Source organism: Agrilus planipennis, unplaced genomic scaffold (assembly GCF_000699045.2).
Source record: "Agrilus planipennis isolate EAB-ADULT unplaced genomic scaffold, Apla_2.0 scaffold228, whole genome shotgun sequence".
Classification (NCBI taxonomy): Eukaryota; Metazoa; Arthropoda; class Insecta; order Coleoptera; family Buprestidae; genus Agrilus; species Agrilus planipennis.
The window spans coordinates 40,699-58,533 of record NW_020439016.1 but is presented as its reverse complement, the minus strand read 5'-3'; the positions used below and the strand labels follow the sequence as shown (position 1 = coordinate 58,533).

Genomic DNA, 17,835 nt, shown 5'->3' with positions numbered 1-17,835 from the left:
AGATAAAAATTAAAAACTTTAACGTTTTTTTATGGCATTAAATTAGATTTAGGTATATATAAATATTTTATTTGTTTAATAATAGGAGTATTTCTTCTTTTTCAGAATCCAGAGCTCGTTCCCGGCTTTTTGAGTTATGGCAGAGGGTAAGTCATTTCTAATTAATTATTATTTTAAATGTTTTCAAAAGACATATCTGTCTTTTGCGAAGGTGTGCTCTTTTAACGCATATTTTATTGACCTTCTCATCTGACCTTTATATTTGCACATTACTCAAAAGTATCGCATATGTTGTTTTTTCAAGTTCATTTTGAAACAGTTGTATTTTTGCATATGTAATACTAAACTAAATGAAGCTGTTCAATCAAAGTTTATATACAAGATTAGGAAAAGATGATACCTAGAAGTAATGCAGCAAAAATGACAAATTTCAAAAATCACTTACTTTTTGTTTTCATCGGTTGTACGAACAGACTTGTTGTCATCACCTCCGTCTTCGTCAAAATCACTTGTTGCGCTGCAATGCAAACAATAATAATTAGGTATTATATAAGCAAGAAAACTATTAATTTTCGGATTGGTTTGTATAGAATAGGCAGACGACGTAAATCTAATTTTTCAGTAATTTTGTGGTAACTCGTTTCCATATTACCTACATACAGGTACATACGGTAGTAATTTTTACCACATCGCCACACGGATTGAAACATTTGAAATCTTTTATAGTTTTCTGGATCTTGTAACATGTTGGTAAAGGCTTTCCCGGCCAGTTGATGAACTGATACTTCCCTGATTCGGATCTAAAGGTCGTCGGAGTGGTGAACTCCTTCAGAAATTCTTCCAACTTCAACCGATGACGGCCTTTAGATCAAAATCAAGACAGCATCAGTTGTATTGTAAAGGGGTAGTAGTTTATAAGAAGTACAAACATAAAATATTTTCACTTTTGCCTGAGCTTTCCTTGAAAGTTTTGCGAAAAGCATGAAGAATAATTAACTAATTTTCAAAAAATTGCAATCTCTAAAAAGGAATAACATCAATTCTGAACAAGAATTTGCAAAAGCTTTCTCAAAAGAAAGAATTAAAATTAGAAAATCTTAAGGAAAAAATAATTCTTCCTGTATGTCCATTATGGGTCAAGATTTCATAATACTCATAACAACAAAACAGTTGCTTGCCGCATCAATTCTCAGTTTTATATTTCAAGAATTACAGTTTGTATGCAAAAAGAACTTTTCAATTATTTACTTAACGTAAAAAGTTGATATCAATAAGTTTTCTGGTAAATGCAAGATGCTCTTGCTTTCACTTCTTGTTTTCATTTAGCAGTGGTAGCAAGTAGATTATAAAGAATCTGATCAAGAATTACTAATTTTTGAATTTTTTATAACTTTCATCCTAAGTGTTTTGAAAGAATCAATTAAGCTTCTTGGTTAGAAATAATAATCTCAATAGAATATACTAACATTATTCCTTATTCTGATAACTTCTTTGCAAATCCTGTTTGTCTAAAATGTTTTAGGCTAAAATATAATATATTTATTATTGTTTTTGAAATCATTATACCTATTACTTAACAGCAAGTCTTTCATAGGTATTAAGTAACAAAACCTTCCATACAACGCTTGTATGAAACATGTGTTTGTCGGATTTTCTTTAAAAAAATTTTCCCTTTCAATGCAACCTTTTTACCCTTTCACAAGAACGAAAGAAAATTTATGATACGAATAACGAATCCTTGCAAGTTTTCTTAAAGAATAACAACTGGGTTTTCATTAGAGTTAGAACAAGAACAAAGAACTTTGTGTTTTTCATGTTTTTTTTTAATTTTCATTTATTTTAAAACAATGCCGCGTACTTCAAAAGATTTTTAAACATGTACATAATTATATACTCACTTATATGTCAATTGTACGATAACTTACAAGTTTTGTTATATTTCGGGAAACTCCTTTGAATAGAAGGTATGTAATTAACGTTCCAATCGACCGGCATTTAACCAACCAAACATCGTAATTAACACCACCCAGGACGGGGTTTATTTTCCTAAATCTAAGACATGCTGGGTGTATGAAATACATGTGTGTATTCGCCTCTCGGTACGTAAGTGGTTTGATTATATCGCGTACAAGTCAATATTACTATGCACTTCTGAGGATTTACTTGTAATTGAGTTTCGAAAGGGTTTTCGCTGCGAACATTTTAGTACGAATAATAAACCCGCTACATCCAATTTGGTCTCTGATTTTAAACTGAAATCGCAATCTAACAAAACTATTTACCTACCTCCTTGTTTATAAAATAAATAAAGTGGCAACAGGCTCTTAACGAGGCAGGATTAATTGGTAGGGTATTTCCTGTTATAATTCGCATACATTTGCAAGAATTATTCGATTAATTTGACTTATTATCTACACATGAATATTAAACAGTTTAACTAATTGTAGGTGCGAAAAAGGAAATGCAAGGTGTTTTATGAAATCCCTCTTCATTTTACAATTACATGTCAAGTTACTACTTTTCAAAAAAGAGTTCGTATTAAATGAATAAAATTATATACAAGTAATTCAATTCACGACCAATATCCTTTCACTACGATTTAAGAAATTCTATAATGAAATGGCAAGAATGGAACACCAACAATTAATTTAGAAATTCGGAAAAGGTGTGAGACTGGAGCACGGCATATTTTACGGGTAGGAAACGTGGACGGTGGGTGCGGAAAGGGTAAAAAATGAGGAGTTATTAGAAAGAGAAAGAGAATAAAGGGCCCTATGGAAGTCAATAAAAAAAAAGAGGCGAAATAGGTTAGTAAGGCACCTTTTCAGGCATGAAATGCTAGTTAGAGACATATTAGAAACAGAAACAGGAGTTCAGAGGGGTAGAGGTAGATCTAGATTAGATTTGTTCGCCAATAGTTCAGGATGTGAGAAAGTCTAGTTTTGGGAAAATGCGAAGATTCGTTCAGAGTAGGAAGGAGTCTTAGGACTAACGACCTCATGTTGAGGACGACTCCTTGAATGTCGAAAGGCGTATAATTTTTTTTTTGTATGTGTAGTTTTCTCGAGTTGGGGTAGTTTATACTTAATCGCACCCTTATTTCATGCACTTTTAAGTAAAATTTTGAGGTTGCTGTGTCTGCGCGCGGCGCTGTACGGATGCGAAACATGGACGGTGGGCGCTGCGGAATAGAAAGGGTTAAAAGCGTTCGAAGTGTGGTGTTACAGGCGAATGATGAGGATACCATGAATAGACAAGGTTAGAAATGAAGGGATATTGGAAAGAATAGGAGAACAGAGGACTTTACGGAAGTCAATAAGAAATAGGCGAGATAGGTTGATAAAACACCTATTCAGGCATGTAGACACATATTAGAAGCAGAAACAGAAGTTAAGAGGAGCAGAGGTAGATATAGATTAGATTACTGTTCACAAATAGTTTAGGATGTGGGAAAGTCTAGTATGAAGAAGATTTGTTCAGAATAGGAAAGAGTGGAGGTGCGTGTTGAATCAGCCTTAGGACCAACGACCTTATGATGATGTTGATGCTGATGATGAATGAAGCCCTTATAACAATTCCGCTATGACCTTGTCGTTTGCCTATTTAGAGACAGAGCTTTACGTGTAGTTTTCTCGAGTTGGTTTAGTTTATACTTCACTGCACCCTTAGTTCATGCACCCCTAAGTAAAATTTTGAAGTTGCTATTAAACCATCGGTTTCAGAATAAAAACTTTAGCAAGTTATAGTTCCGACGATATTAACTCAAATATATACAGATCAACTATCAATCGATACGAATATCGCTTTAAGAACATTATTTTAAATATTTTTATTTTTAAAGCGCATATTAACTACGTTACGTGTTTAAAAAAATGGCGAATGATATTCGTGATTAGCATGTGATTAGTTTCATAGGAATTTTTTTTTAATATCGTAATTACAAAAATTGCATAGTTCATAGCAAAATAATATATTAAGGATCTGTAAAAAATATAAACATGTTTACATTTACGTCAAGAAATGAATAGTGAAATGAAATAATCAAGTTAATTAACATATACTTATTGAATAATTACAATTAACATCAAATGTTCGAATATATTTGTAATGAGAGTAGAAAGTAATTACTGTAAAATACGAAAAAAGAAGGAAACCCAAATTCATAAAATTTTACGACCTAATGAAAGAAAAGTGTGTATTCACTAAATATGTTTAGCAGAAAGAAAACTTCGGAACTTTGAGCATCTACCACAAATTCAAAACGAAATTCTATTTGCCTCAAGTAATCACAAGTATTTTCCAAATAAATAACAAATATAATTGTTCGACTAGTTCAGAAAAGTAAATATGCATTAAAACTGGCGATAAGATGTGATGAGTAGACCGATTTATATACTCATAACGTTCATCAAAAATTTAAATTCAATTTTTGAAGTAATTATAAAACGTTTGTTCTCCGTATTACGTCCAAAAAAAATAAAGTGATGAAAACCCTAATTAAGGAAGATAACAAAGATATTTCGATGCACGTTTGACGATAATAATAATTACTGAAAAGACTTCATAACGGATGTTTTATGCAGATGTAAATAAATTTTATATCCATATATTACTGGCTCATACCTCGACCCAGCGGACTATTCTTCCTGTATGTCCATTATGGGTCAAGATTTCATAATACTCATAACAACAAAACAGTTGCTTGCCGCATCAATTCTCAGTTTTATATTTCAAGAATTACAGTTTGTATGCAAAAAGAACTTTTCAATTATTTACTTAACGTAAAAAGTTGATATCAATAAGTTTTCTGGTAAATGCAAGATGCTCTTGCTTTCACTTCTTGTTTTCATNTTTAAATGAAGTAGAATCCGCTTATAATGACATCGAAGGGAAATGACAAACACGTCATACTAAGCGGGCATCATACAAAGCATAATCTTAGACAATAAACAACTTTCTATTTTGGTTAGTTATTTACTTTAATAGAGAGAAAAACTACAAATTGTATATAAATATTAACAGAATAAGAAAAAGAACGATGAATTGTGATATCAATATACATAAGAAGGGTCAGAAAAATGAGCGAAAATATTATTAATCATTTGTGTCGCTATAGCCAGATATGATTTCTTGAGAATCAGTCATAATAAACTATATGTCATTTTAAACGGAGTCATTATATCCAAACTTTCCTATAGAGAATTTAATATGAAAACCAAACTTAACACTGTATAATTACTTCATATTAAGCGGTTGGTCAATATAGGCGGAGTCATAATAAACGAATGCCACTGTACATAAATTTATCTATACGGTCGCATTATTTGTTATAATTTATTATTTGAATAAGGAAAACAAAGGATAAAAATAATGAGTAGGATATACCTGAACGATGCTTTTCTTTTTCTCCTGGATGTGCTGTATGTACTGTCTATCCGTTGCATTTCCATCATACTGTTCGAATTCATAGAACCCGGAGTTGACTGGCTTGTTTGAGAATACTGAATGGTCGATACACAAGAATCACTGTAAATAACAAATAAATACAATCAAAATTACATAATAACAACTACATTCCGTTTTAAACTCGGGTCAAGAACTGCCGATCTTAATCGTAGGTAACATTACTGTTCTTGTAACTATTTGTAATCATCAACATGTATTTATGTATATAGATAATATTTATATGGTAATACTTAATACTAATACAATTGCACAATTGCGTGGTCAAAAAATATTATTTAATTTGACTTTCTTATCATAACAGATAATTAAAAGAAAGGAATTAATACATTGATAATTCAAGTTAACAACGAAGAAATGTGAAGGCAAACTAGATAGCAAAACGTCTGTTTTTGCATTTTTTTGCAGTAAAAATATTGTTTGAATAAGCAAAATGATCGTAACATTTTGGTACCTAATAGTTGTTGAAAGGCGATCTGACGTCTGATATGATATTTCGTATTAAATTAAATAATTATTATTGGTCATATCGAAATAGAAAACAAAAAGTTATTGATATATTAATTCAGAAATCGTTTATTTTCCAAATTATAATTCTTTTGGATGGTTGAGAGTAAAATTTTGGCGTTCGACAGTATGAAGTTAGCGGTGTGACTATAGGTTAGCATCCTTCTCAAATTCTACTATCCTCACATGTTTCAGACCGTCTACCTCCCTGTCAGATATTCTACACCGTCTGATCTCTTCTTTTTTCTAAAATTTACATCTCTTAACTCATTAACTGTCCTCAAGTCTACTAGAACGCCTACATCCTTCCTTCTAAATAACTTGGCTCCCATCTCCTTCGTCTTTTCACGAAATCTCCCTCGGCCCCACCACATATCTTCTATTTTTCTTATATCCTCTTCCATTAATATTTCCCCGCATCTGTTCCTCATCAATTCCCCTATATTCCACTCCCTCACCTGCCCCAGACTGAATTTTAATTTCTTTAATATCCTCTGCTTCTCTATCATATCTACTTTTTTTTTATCCTCACTTTTCTATCTCTACTCCCGTCTATATTATCCTGTTTTATCCCTTTCTAGCTAAACTATTTCTATACTTTCTCTGGACTTCTGAGCTTATACAACAGTGTACTAAGGCTTAGCTAATGCTACTGCTACTGTTCCGACGTTGTAATAGAAATTGGTGCAGTTATCTCCGCTGATAATACCACAGTGTAGAATTAGGTCTAATAATCAGATTTTTTAATTAAAAATCGCGAATATAGATATCTACAATATTTCAATGAACTTAATTACCTAACAGTCAGGTTGGTCCCAAATTTTATATTTAACATACTGTTTCTATGAAGATTATGTTTTAAAAGTGACCAAAATAAAACATTTGTCAATTCTAGTTGATTGTGCAAAGAGTTTATCTCGTAACCAAAAATGATTACATTTTAAACAGATACTTCTCATTTGTTTAGACGCTGCTGTATAAATTACTGCTTTGTTAATATAATAATATAATTATTTTTTTGGATATTATTAAATTTAAAAAACTGTCGGATCTTATCATTTTCCCTTTAATAAATAAATTATTCCAAAAAAGTTCACATATGAAAGATGAAAGTTTATAACAGTTATTACTGGTTCAAGAAAAATTTAACTATCACATTGCCTAAACTTCAATTAATAGTATTAACTCTTACATGTCTTGGACCTTCGAGAAACAAACCCATCTCAGTGCAACTATTTTACTATTTGTCGTTACAATTTTCCGTTTATTCTTGTTAAATTTTTCAAAACAATGAACTGTAGTTTAGCACAAATGTTCATTTTGTGACGACGCGTACAACACTGTTAGAAATATTACAAAAGTTTGTTGTAAAACTAAGAAAACTTAAAAAGAAAAGGTTAAGTGTATCCTAAGACCTTGACGCTAAATCAAACCTAACTGGGATTTAAATATATTACTAACTGGTCTCGCGGCAATATTATAAATGCAAATTTTGCATGTTTTTACGTAGATTGAAAATCAGCGGCATGATTGTAGTCTCAATTATTTTAAACTGAACTAATTATTTTACAATAATAATTAAGGTATATTATCAACGGTATACCTTTTATTATACGATTGACAAAAAATCACAGATGGCTTTCTTAGGGTTCACATACGATTGGATTACTAATTTGTAGGTACTCGTCTCCTACAGTCGCGTGGACTCGTAAAGGATAATAAAGAAGATAAAGAAATTTGTCTAACTAAATAAACTAAAAGTAATGTAACCCTAATTGCACAAAATGTGGAAATTATCAACGCCAGATGTTTTGGAAAACCTTTGGAAATTTTACCATTTTTGTACTCGCCTTCAGTTCCCCTCATCACATTCTTAAACCATTTCACCACCTAAGCATTTATAGTATACGCAAACAATAATTTATTGATAACTGATAAAAAAATATTACTCATATGAACGGTGAAGGGGGGAATGGGAACGCATAAAATGGTAGGCAACTAGTAACAGTTAAAATGAGGGAATACGATCAGCCGTTTCACCACCTTAACTCACTGAATTATAGTCGCAAGTCGCCTTCGCCTCGCGGTGTCTCGTTCTGAAAACATTAGCTCGGTCACAAAAGGCTATATGTAATTTAGCTTTCATGAAGCGTTTTATTTTATTGTTTAAATAACGACCTGTACAAGTACTTCTTGGTAATTTAATATGACAATCAGTATTTATTGATTATCGCCAAGATTAAGTTATTATAGGTGATTATTGGTCAATGTTAATGATTCTTTTACCGCTACACGTAGTTCTTGAAATATTATTAGTCAGCATCATTGCCGTTTACGAAGTGTCTAAATAATGCCTGTTGCATTTTGCTGACTATTTCTTGAACCTTGCGATGAATGACTATGTCTACATGCGTGTGTATATCCATATGTATGTGGCTATAGTAAGTATCTTTGATTGTCTGTTCATTGCCTTTCCTGCTCTTTCAAAGTGAATGTAATGTTCTGTAAGTGTAATAACTATCGGTGAAATATTTTTCCTATTCTTCAAGTCGTGTATCTATCTATCGGATATTTTTACCTAACCATATATGTATAAGATATACTTAGTAATGAGCAGGATGTTAAGAATAACTAGAAATTATACTTTTACTAGGTTTTACCCGCGGCTTCGTTCACGTCGATGTCCTGAATACCTGTCAAAGATCATATCGAAGATCACATAAAACAAATTTTTCTATCCCTCGGGGCCAGTATTTTTTTTGGATAAAAGGCACCCTATATCATTTCTTGTACCCCTAATAATGTATGTACAAAATTTCATGATAGGTTTTACCCGCGGCTTCGTTCGCCTTGAAGTCCTAAATACGTATTAAAGATTATCAACGACCACATAAAACTAATCTTTCTGTCGCTCGGAAACAGTTGTTGTTTTCTGGATAAAAGGTACCCTATATCCTTTTTTATACTCCTAACAATATATGTACAAAATTTCATGATAGGTTTTACCCGCGGCTTCGTTCAAGTTAAAGTCCTTAATATGTGTCATAGATGATCGACGACCCCATAAAACTAATCTTTCTTTCCCTGGGAAACAGTTGTTTTTTTCTGGATAAAAGGTACCCTATATCTTTTTTAAACCCCTAACAGTGAGTGTACAAAATTTCATGATAGGTTTTACCCGCGACTTCGTTCTCGTTGAAGTCCTAAATACCAAGATCGACGATCTTATAAAACTAATCTTTCTATCTCTCGGAAACAGTAGTTTTTTTCTTTTGGACAAAAGGTATCCTATATCTTTTTTGTACTTTGCCTTACAAAATATAATCTCCTTGGTCAATCATTAGAAAATTATACGAATGACTAAAATCATTAAATGTTTTGTAAAACTAAACTGCATTTAATACAAAATATGAAAAGGGGATTACGGAAAACGTCTTTTCTTTTGCTAAACAATATTGTAAGAAATTTATTGATTCGAATTAAAAGTGTTGACCAGTCTTCCCATTTGTTTTCAAAATATTGATTATCCTTAATGTAGATATATAGGTAATCCAAAAAATTAATTAAACTGGTGGTTAGTGCATCAGAAATTAAGTTTATTTCTTACATTTTTATAAAAAAGAATTCATTCTTCAATCAGTATTCGTTAATTATTAAATTACTTACTAATTTCTCAAAAATTGTTCGGCTTTTCCACTACGTTCACGCAGAAATTCACATTTCACTTAAAAAGAAATGGCACTTGATGGATTTGCAGAAAATAATCTGGCTCCAACAACTTACAATATCAGTATGTAACACATAAATATTTCTAATCGTAAGTAGGTGAAGGCAACAGCAATTATTTTATTAATATGTACATTTCAGGATACCGCTTTATACATATATATATGTATGTATACATCAACTAATAATGCATACCCCTTAACTGACTTGATTCATTGTTGATTGTAATTAGATTATTGAGGGACGACATGGAAAATATGCATAATAGCTTCATTTTCATTTTTTTGATGTTGAAAAGATAAGTTCTTCTATAATAAGGTATTACAGAGATTTAAAAAATTATAAACTTTATTTTCTTCTAATTTTACATTTCACTAGACAGGTACACATATGGTGTTTTAATTTTTATAAAATCATTGATATTATTCATTTTTCTGTTCTCATTTTGTCATTGAAACAGGGATCAATAATATGGATCCTTCATAATATCAGGATTGTTGGTCAGGTTTCTGGCACAAGAAGAGATGTACTTACGATTACTTATATATGTACAATACTTAATGAATAGGGACTCAACCTCAAGAACTCGAATCTTTTAGCCTGAAAATTTCACAAAAATGTATTTATCATATGTTTGAAAAAAAGATATGGTTGACACCCTGAGAGGGCCTAGCAAACTCACTAAGTTCCTTGAAAATGTCAATGGGAAACTTTCGGATTTATTTTTTTTTTTCAAAACTATTTCATGATACGTTACATGCACCACAAAACAATTCTCTCATCTGCGCCATGTTTTTTAGACTCCTCCCATTTAACNTGACATTTACGTTTAAGAAAAATTGTGCGGGCAATTTTCAAGATGGTCCAAGAAACGGAATAAGCAGGAATTGGACAAGACCTCAAGAACAATGAGAAGCACCTCAACTTAAAGCTTGCCCACCATAAATGATTTCTATTATTTACAGAACTGTAATACTTTTCTACTAAGAATTTTCACTTTTAGGGTAACTCATGCAATAATAAAATACTATACGAATGTATTTATCTCCAAGAAAAGGAAGAAGAAGATCCGCTTCTTCTATGTTAAAAATTCAAAATTTACCTGATCCTAAAATTATACACAGATTTTGAATACCCTATTATCCCTTTATCATCATCATCTTGTGGTCTTCCTTCAGCCCAAAGACTGATTAGACATTAGAGATTCACCGGATAGTAATTTGGCGAGTACCAGAAACAGGGTAACCGGCTAAACTACTAATGTTAATAGTTCCATTAAATACCACCCTCACCATTGTCACAAACTACATTAAGTCCCCTTCAAAAAATCATTTAAACATTTAACCAATGAAATTTTAATTCTCGGTTGGCGGATTTTTAACGAGAGGGTTCAGTTGAAACCTCTCCGAGCCTATAACATTAAATGTCTGCAAGGTGACAAAATTATACTAATAACTCTCCGTTAATCGAAACCTGATATACCAACAAGAGACAGAAATTGTAACAGTTCGTCCGTACTGATGTATTCTTGTTCACAAGTAAAAGTAAATACAAGAACTTTATCGAAATAACAAATAAATTTGTAATCAATAAATAATATAAATTAGGGCAAACGACCCATCCCAATACAATCTTAATTACCAATTATTATTGCTGCTGTTAGTTTTATTCTTTCTCTCACTTGCTATCTTGAGTCAATTTTTACATTCCTCGAAAAATGGAGTAACCTAGATCTTTAACTATTTGTTGCTATTGATTGATATTTTGAAGCTTAATAAGTTGATAATAATGCGTTCAATCGGAAAACTGTGTCGAAAACTTCTTCTTTTGAATTAAATTTTGTGCTTTTTCCGATGATATGCAGCGAATGAGGTGGTTATTTAACGCCAAGTATAAAAGCTGCGTCGGGGATTGATACTTATTGTTTTATTCATTCTATAAATAAATCGAAAGTATTGAATGTTAAAAAAATCGACCTTCACTTTTTATCCAAAAACGCAATTACGCTCCAAATTTACAAAAAAACAAAAAGTATCATATGACACTGCGACACAACAAAATAAAAGAAAATTGTTGCAATGTTTCTTTCATTGTAATATAATGAGTATCAGCAATGACTCAAATAAGTAGAGCAGGTACGTAAGACATAATGTAAGGTTCACACAGGTACCTACTACTTTTTTTATGTAGATAGTGCTGGCAACCGTTGTATCCTATATTGTAAAGGACTTACTACGTAATAGAAAGTGTACTGATTTTTTAGTAGGAATTAGAAAACAACAGAAACAAAAGTTAGTGTTTTAATAGTTATAGTTATACATAATTTCGACAAATATTAATATCAAACGATTCAAATGAGAATCTCATCTTTTTATCGGTTGAATCGTTTGACAATGACAATAATTTTTGTCAAAACTTTAGCTGTAACAATTACTCAATTAAAAGATGAAAAACAAAGCAAGTGTATATCTCTATTTAGTTGCGCTCAGTCGTTTATTAGATATTAGGACAAAGTTCCTAATTAAAGCAAAAATTTTAGATATATGTAGGTATTAGTAAATAAATACAGAATGTATGCTCAATGTCCAACAAATTCCCGTTATCATATCACTTTAAAAAGTTGTATCACGTCTCGAAATTGTACAATTTTCATGAGAATGCAATTAATTTTCAATGATCTTTAAATTTAGTAAGAATTTCTTAAACTTCTTGTGTCAGATTCTGTATTAAATATGATTTTCCTTCAATGACATGAAAATAGAAGATTGCTTAATAATAAATTGGGAACAATGTCCTAAAAGTACGTTCCAATTCCACTACTGTCTTACTTCATAAATGAATAGATAAAAATTAAAAACTTTAACGTTTTTTTATGGCATTAAATTAGATTTAGGTATATATAAATATTTTATTTGTTTAATAATAGGAGTATTTCTTCTTTTTCAGAATCCAGAGCTCGTTCCCGGCTTTTTGAGTTATGGCAGAGGGTAAGTCATTTCTAATTAATTATTATTTTAAATGTTTTCAAAAGACATATCTGTCTTTTGCGAAGGTGTGCTCTTTTAACGCATATTTTATTGACCTTCTCATCTGACCTTTATATTTGCACATTACTCAAAAGTATCGCATATGTTGTTTTTTCAAGTTCATTTTGAAACAGTTGTATTTTTGCATATGTAATACTAAACTAAATGAAGCTGTTCAATCAAAGTTTATATACAAGATTAGGAAAAGATGATACCTAGAAGTAATGCAGCAAAAATGACAAATTTCAAAAATCACTTACTTTTTGTTTTCATCGGTTGTACGAACAGACTTGTTGTCATCACCTCCGTCTTCGTCAAAATCACTTGTTGCGCTGCAATGCAAACAATAATAATTAGGTATTATATAAGCAAGAAAACTATTAATTTTCGGATTGGTTTGTATAGAATAGGCAGACGACGTAAATCTAATTTTTCAGTAATTTTGTGGTAACTCGTTTCCATATTACCTACATACAGGTACATACGGTAGTAATTTTTACCACATCGCCACACGGATTGAAACATTTGAAATCTTTTATAGTTTTCTGGATCTTGTAACATGTTGGTAAAGGCTTTCCCGGCCAGTTGATGAACTGATACTTCCCTGATTCGGATCTAAAGGTCGTCGGAGTGGTGAACTCCTTCAGAAATTCTTCCAACTTCAACCGATGACGGCCTTTAGATCAAAATCAAGACAGCATCAGTTGTATTGTAAAGGGGTAGTAGTTTATAAGAAGTACAAACATAAAATATTTTCACTTTTGCCTGAGCTTTCCTTGAAAGTTTTGCGAAAAGCATGAAGAATAATTAACTAATTTTCAAAAAATTGCAATCTCTAAAAAGGAATAACATCAATTCTGAACAAGAATTTGCAAAAGCTTTCTCAAAAGAAAGAATTAAAATTAGAAAATCTTAAGGAAAAAATAATTCTTCCTGTATGTCCATTATGGGTCAAGATTTCATAATACTCATAACAACAAAACAGTTGCTTGCCGCATCAATTCTCAGTTTTATATTTCAAGAATTACAGTTTGTATGCAAAAAGAACTTTTCAATTATTTACTTAACGTAAAAAGTTGATATCAATAAGTTTTCTGGTAAATGCAAGATGCTCTTGCTTTCACTTCTTGTTTTCATTTAGCAGTGGTAGCAAGTAGATTATAAAGAATCTGATCAAGAATTACTAATTTTTGAATTTTTTATAACTTTCATCCTAAGTGTTTTGAAAGAATCAATTAAGCTTCTTGGTTAGAAATAATAATCTCAATAGAATATACTAACATTATTCCTTATTCTGATAACTTCTTTGCAAATCCTGTTTGTCTAAAATGTTTTAGGCTAAAATATAATATATTTATTATTGTTTTTGAAATCATTATACCTATTACTTAACAGCAAGTCTTTCATAGGTATTAAGTAACAAAACCTTCCATACAACGCTTGTATGAAACATGTGTTTGTCGGATTTTCTTTAAAAAAATTTTCCCTTTCAATGCAACCTTTTTACCCTTTCACAAGAACGAAAGAAAATTTATGATACGAATAACGAATCCTTGCAAGTTTTCTTAAAGAATAACAACTGGGTTTTCATTAGAGTTAGAACAAGAACAAAGAACTTTGTGTTTTTCATGTTTTTTTTTAATTTTCATTTATTTTAAAACAATGCCGCGTACTTCAAAAGATTTTTAAACATGTACATAATTATATACTCACTTATATGTCAATTGTACGATAACTTACAAGTTTTGTTATATTTCGGGAAACTCCTTTGAATAGAAGGTATGTAATTAACGTTCCAATCGACCGGCATTTAACCAACCAAACATCGTAATTAACACCACCCAGGACGGGGTTTATTTTCCTAAATCTAAGACATGCTGGGTGTATGAAATACATGTGTGTATTCGCCTCTCGGTACGTAAGTGGTTTGATTATATCGCGTACAAGTCAATATTACTATGCACTTCTGAGGATTTACTTGTAATTGAGTTTCGAAAGGGTTTTCGCTGCGAACATTTTAGTACGAATAATAAACCCGCTACATCCAATTTGGTCTCTGATTTTAAACTGAAATCGCAATCTAACAAAACTATTTACCTACCTCCTTGTTTATAAAATAAATAAAGTGGCAACAGGCTCTTAACGAGGCAGGATTAATTGGTAGGGTATTTCCTGTTATAATTCGCATACATTTGCAAGAATTATTCGATTAATTTGACTTATTATCTACACATGAATATTAAACAGTTTAACTAATTGTAGGTGCGAAAAAGGAAATGCAAGGTGTTTTATGAAATCCCTCTTCATTTTACAATTACATGTCAAGTTACTACTTTTCAAAAAAGAGTTCGTATTAAATGAATAAAATTATATACAAGTAATTCAATTCACGACCAATATCCTTTCACTACGATTTAAGAAATTCTATAATGAAATGGCAAGAATGGAACACCAACAATTAATTTAGAAATTCGGAAAAGGTGTGAGACTGGAGCACGGCATATTTTACGGGTAGGAAACGTGGACGGTGGGTGCGGAAAGGGTAAAAAATGAGGAGTTATTAGAAAGAGAAAGAGAATAAAGGGCCCTATGGAAGTCAATAAAAAAAAAGAGGCGAAATAGGTTAGTAAGGCACCTTTTCAGGCATGAAATGCTAGTTAGAGACATATTAGAAACAGAAACAGGAGTTCAGAGGGGTAGAGGTAGATCTAGATTAGATTTGTTCGCCAATAGTTCAGGATGTGAGAAAGTCTAGTTTTGGGAAAATGCGAAGATTCGTTCAGAGTAGGAAGGAGTCTTAGGACTAACGACCTCATGTTGAGGACGACTCCTTGAATGTCGAAAGGCGTATAATTTTTTTTTTGTATGTGTAGTTTTCTCGAGTTGGGGTAGTTTATACTTAATCGCACCCTTATTTCATGCACTTTTAAGTAAAATTTTGAGGTTGCTGTGTCTGCGCGCGGCGCTGTACGGATGCGAAACATGGACGGTGGGCGCTGCGGAATAGAAAGGGTTAAAAGCGTTCGAAGTGTGGTGTTACAGGCGAATGATGAGGATACCATGAATAGACAAGGTTAGAAATGAAGGGATATTGGAAAGAATAGGAGAACAGAGGACTTTACGGAAGTCAATAAGAAATAGGCGAGATAGGTTGATAAAACACCTATTCAGGCATGTAGACACATATTAGAAGCAGAAACAGAAGTTAAGAGGAGCAGAGGTAGATATAGATTAGATTACTGTTCACAAATAGTTTAGGATGTGGGAAAGTCTAGTATGAAGAAGATTTGTTCAGAATAGGAAAGAGTGGAGGTGCGTGTTGAATCAGCCTTAGGACCAACGACCTTATGATGATGTTGATGCTGATGATGAATGAAGCCCTTATAACAATTCCGCTATGACCTTGTCGTTTGCCTATTTAGAGACAGAGCTTTACGTGTAGTTTTCTCGAGTTGGTTTAGTTTATACTTCACTGCACCCTTAGTTCATGCACCCCTAAGTAAAATTTTGAAGTTGCTATTAAACCATCGGTTTCAGAATAAAAACTTTAGCAAGTTATAGTTCCGACGATATTAACTCAAATATATACAGATCAACTATCAATCGATACGAATATCGCTTTAAGAACATTATTTTAAATATTTTTATTTTTAAAGCGCATATTAACTACGTTACGTGTTTAAAAAAATGGCGAATGATATTCGTGATTAGCATGTGATTAGTTTCATAGGAATTTTTTTTTAATATCGTAATTACAAAAATTGCATAGTTCATAGCAAAATAATATATTAAGGATCTGTAAAAAATATAAACATGTTTACATTTACGTCAAGAAATGAATAGTGAAATGAAATAATCAAGTTAATTAACATATACTTATTGAATAATTACAATTAACATCAAATGTTCGAATATATTTGTAATGAGAGTAGAAAGTAATTACTGTAAAATACGAAAAAAGAAGGAAACCCAAATTCATAAAATTTTACGACCTAATGAAAGAAAAGTGTGTATTCACTAAATATGTTTAGCAGAAAGAAAACTTCGGAACTTTGAGCATCTACCACAAATTCAAAACGAAATTCTATTTGCCTCAAGTAATCACAAGTATTTTCCAAATAAATAACAAATATAATTGTTCGACTAGTTCAGAAAAGTAAATATGCATTAAAACTGGCGATAAGATGTGATGAGTAGACCGATTTATATACTCATAACGTTCATCAAAAATTTAAATTCAATTTTTGAAGTAATTATAAAACGTTTGTTCTCCGTATTACGTCCAAAAAAAATAAAGTGATGAAAACCCTAATTAAGGAAGATAACAAAGATATTTCGATGCACGTTTGACGATAATAATAATTACTGAAAAGACTTCATAACGGATGTTTTATGCAGATGTAAATAAATTTTATATCCATATATTACTGGCTCATACCTCGACCCAGCGGACTAAACGTAAAAAATATAATTATTTTTAAAAACATGTACAACAAAAGAAATCAAAAAATTTCAAAATAAGTAAATTTTCCAATCTTCCATTTTTTGCTCGGGCTTTTTTAAAAATAAATAATTATAAGGTTTTATTAAAAATCATGCATTGTGTTCTATATAGAATCGAACTCCCTTATTAAGTAATACTGTCTTAAATATTGATAAACTGTTATTACGAAATACAGTAGAATCCGCTTATAATGACATCGAAGGGAAATGACAAACACGTCATACTAAGCGGGCATCATACAAAGCATAATCTTAGACAATAAACAACTTTCTATTTTGGTTAGTTATTTAGTTTAATAGAGAGAAAAACTACAAATTGTATATATTTATTAACAGAATAAGAAAAAGAACGATGAATTGTAATATCAATATACATAAGAAGGGTCAGAAAAATGAGCGAAAATATTATTAATCATTTGTGTCGCTATAGCCAGATATGATTTCTTGAGAATCAGTCATAATAAACTATATGTCATTTTAAACGGAGTCATTATATCCAAACTTTCCTATAGAGAATTTAATATGAAAACCAAACTTAACACTACAATTACTTCATATTAAGCGGTTGGTCAATATAGGCGGAGTCATAATAAACGAATTCCACTGTATA

At 31.4% G+C, this 17,835-nt stretch overlaps 1 protein-coding gene across 10 annotated transcripts in view; it reads right to left on the bottom strand.

Annotated features, from left to right (window-relative positions):
• Positions 1-17,835, bottom strand: part of LOC108740742 (protein cycle) — a 59,159-nt gene that overhangs the window by 15,985 nt on the left and 25,339 nt on the right. For 9 of the 10 annotated variants that reach the window (XM_025976223.1, XM_025976225.1, XM_025976221.1 and 6 more), the window contains 2 exons: positions 5,386-5,526; positions 446-517 (listed from right to left, as the gene is read on the bottom strand). In XM_025976223.1, coding sequence (XP_025832008.1) covers positions 446-517; positions 5,386-5,468 — 155 coding nt within the window. In that variant the 5' untranslated portion in view covers positions 5,469-5,526. Of the gene's footprint in view, positions 1-445; positions 518-5,385; positions 5,527-7,162; positions 7,327-17,835 lie in introns of those variants that run through there. The other variant, XM_025976224.1, reaches the window with a different exon arrangement.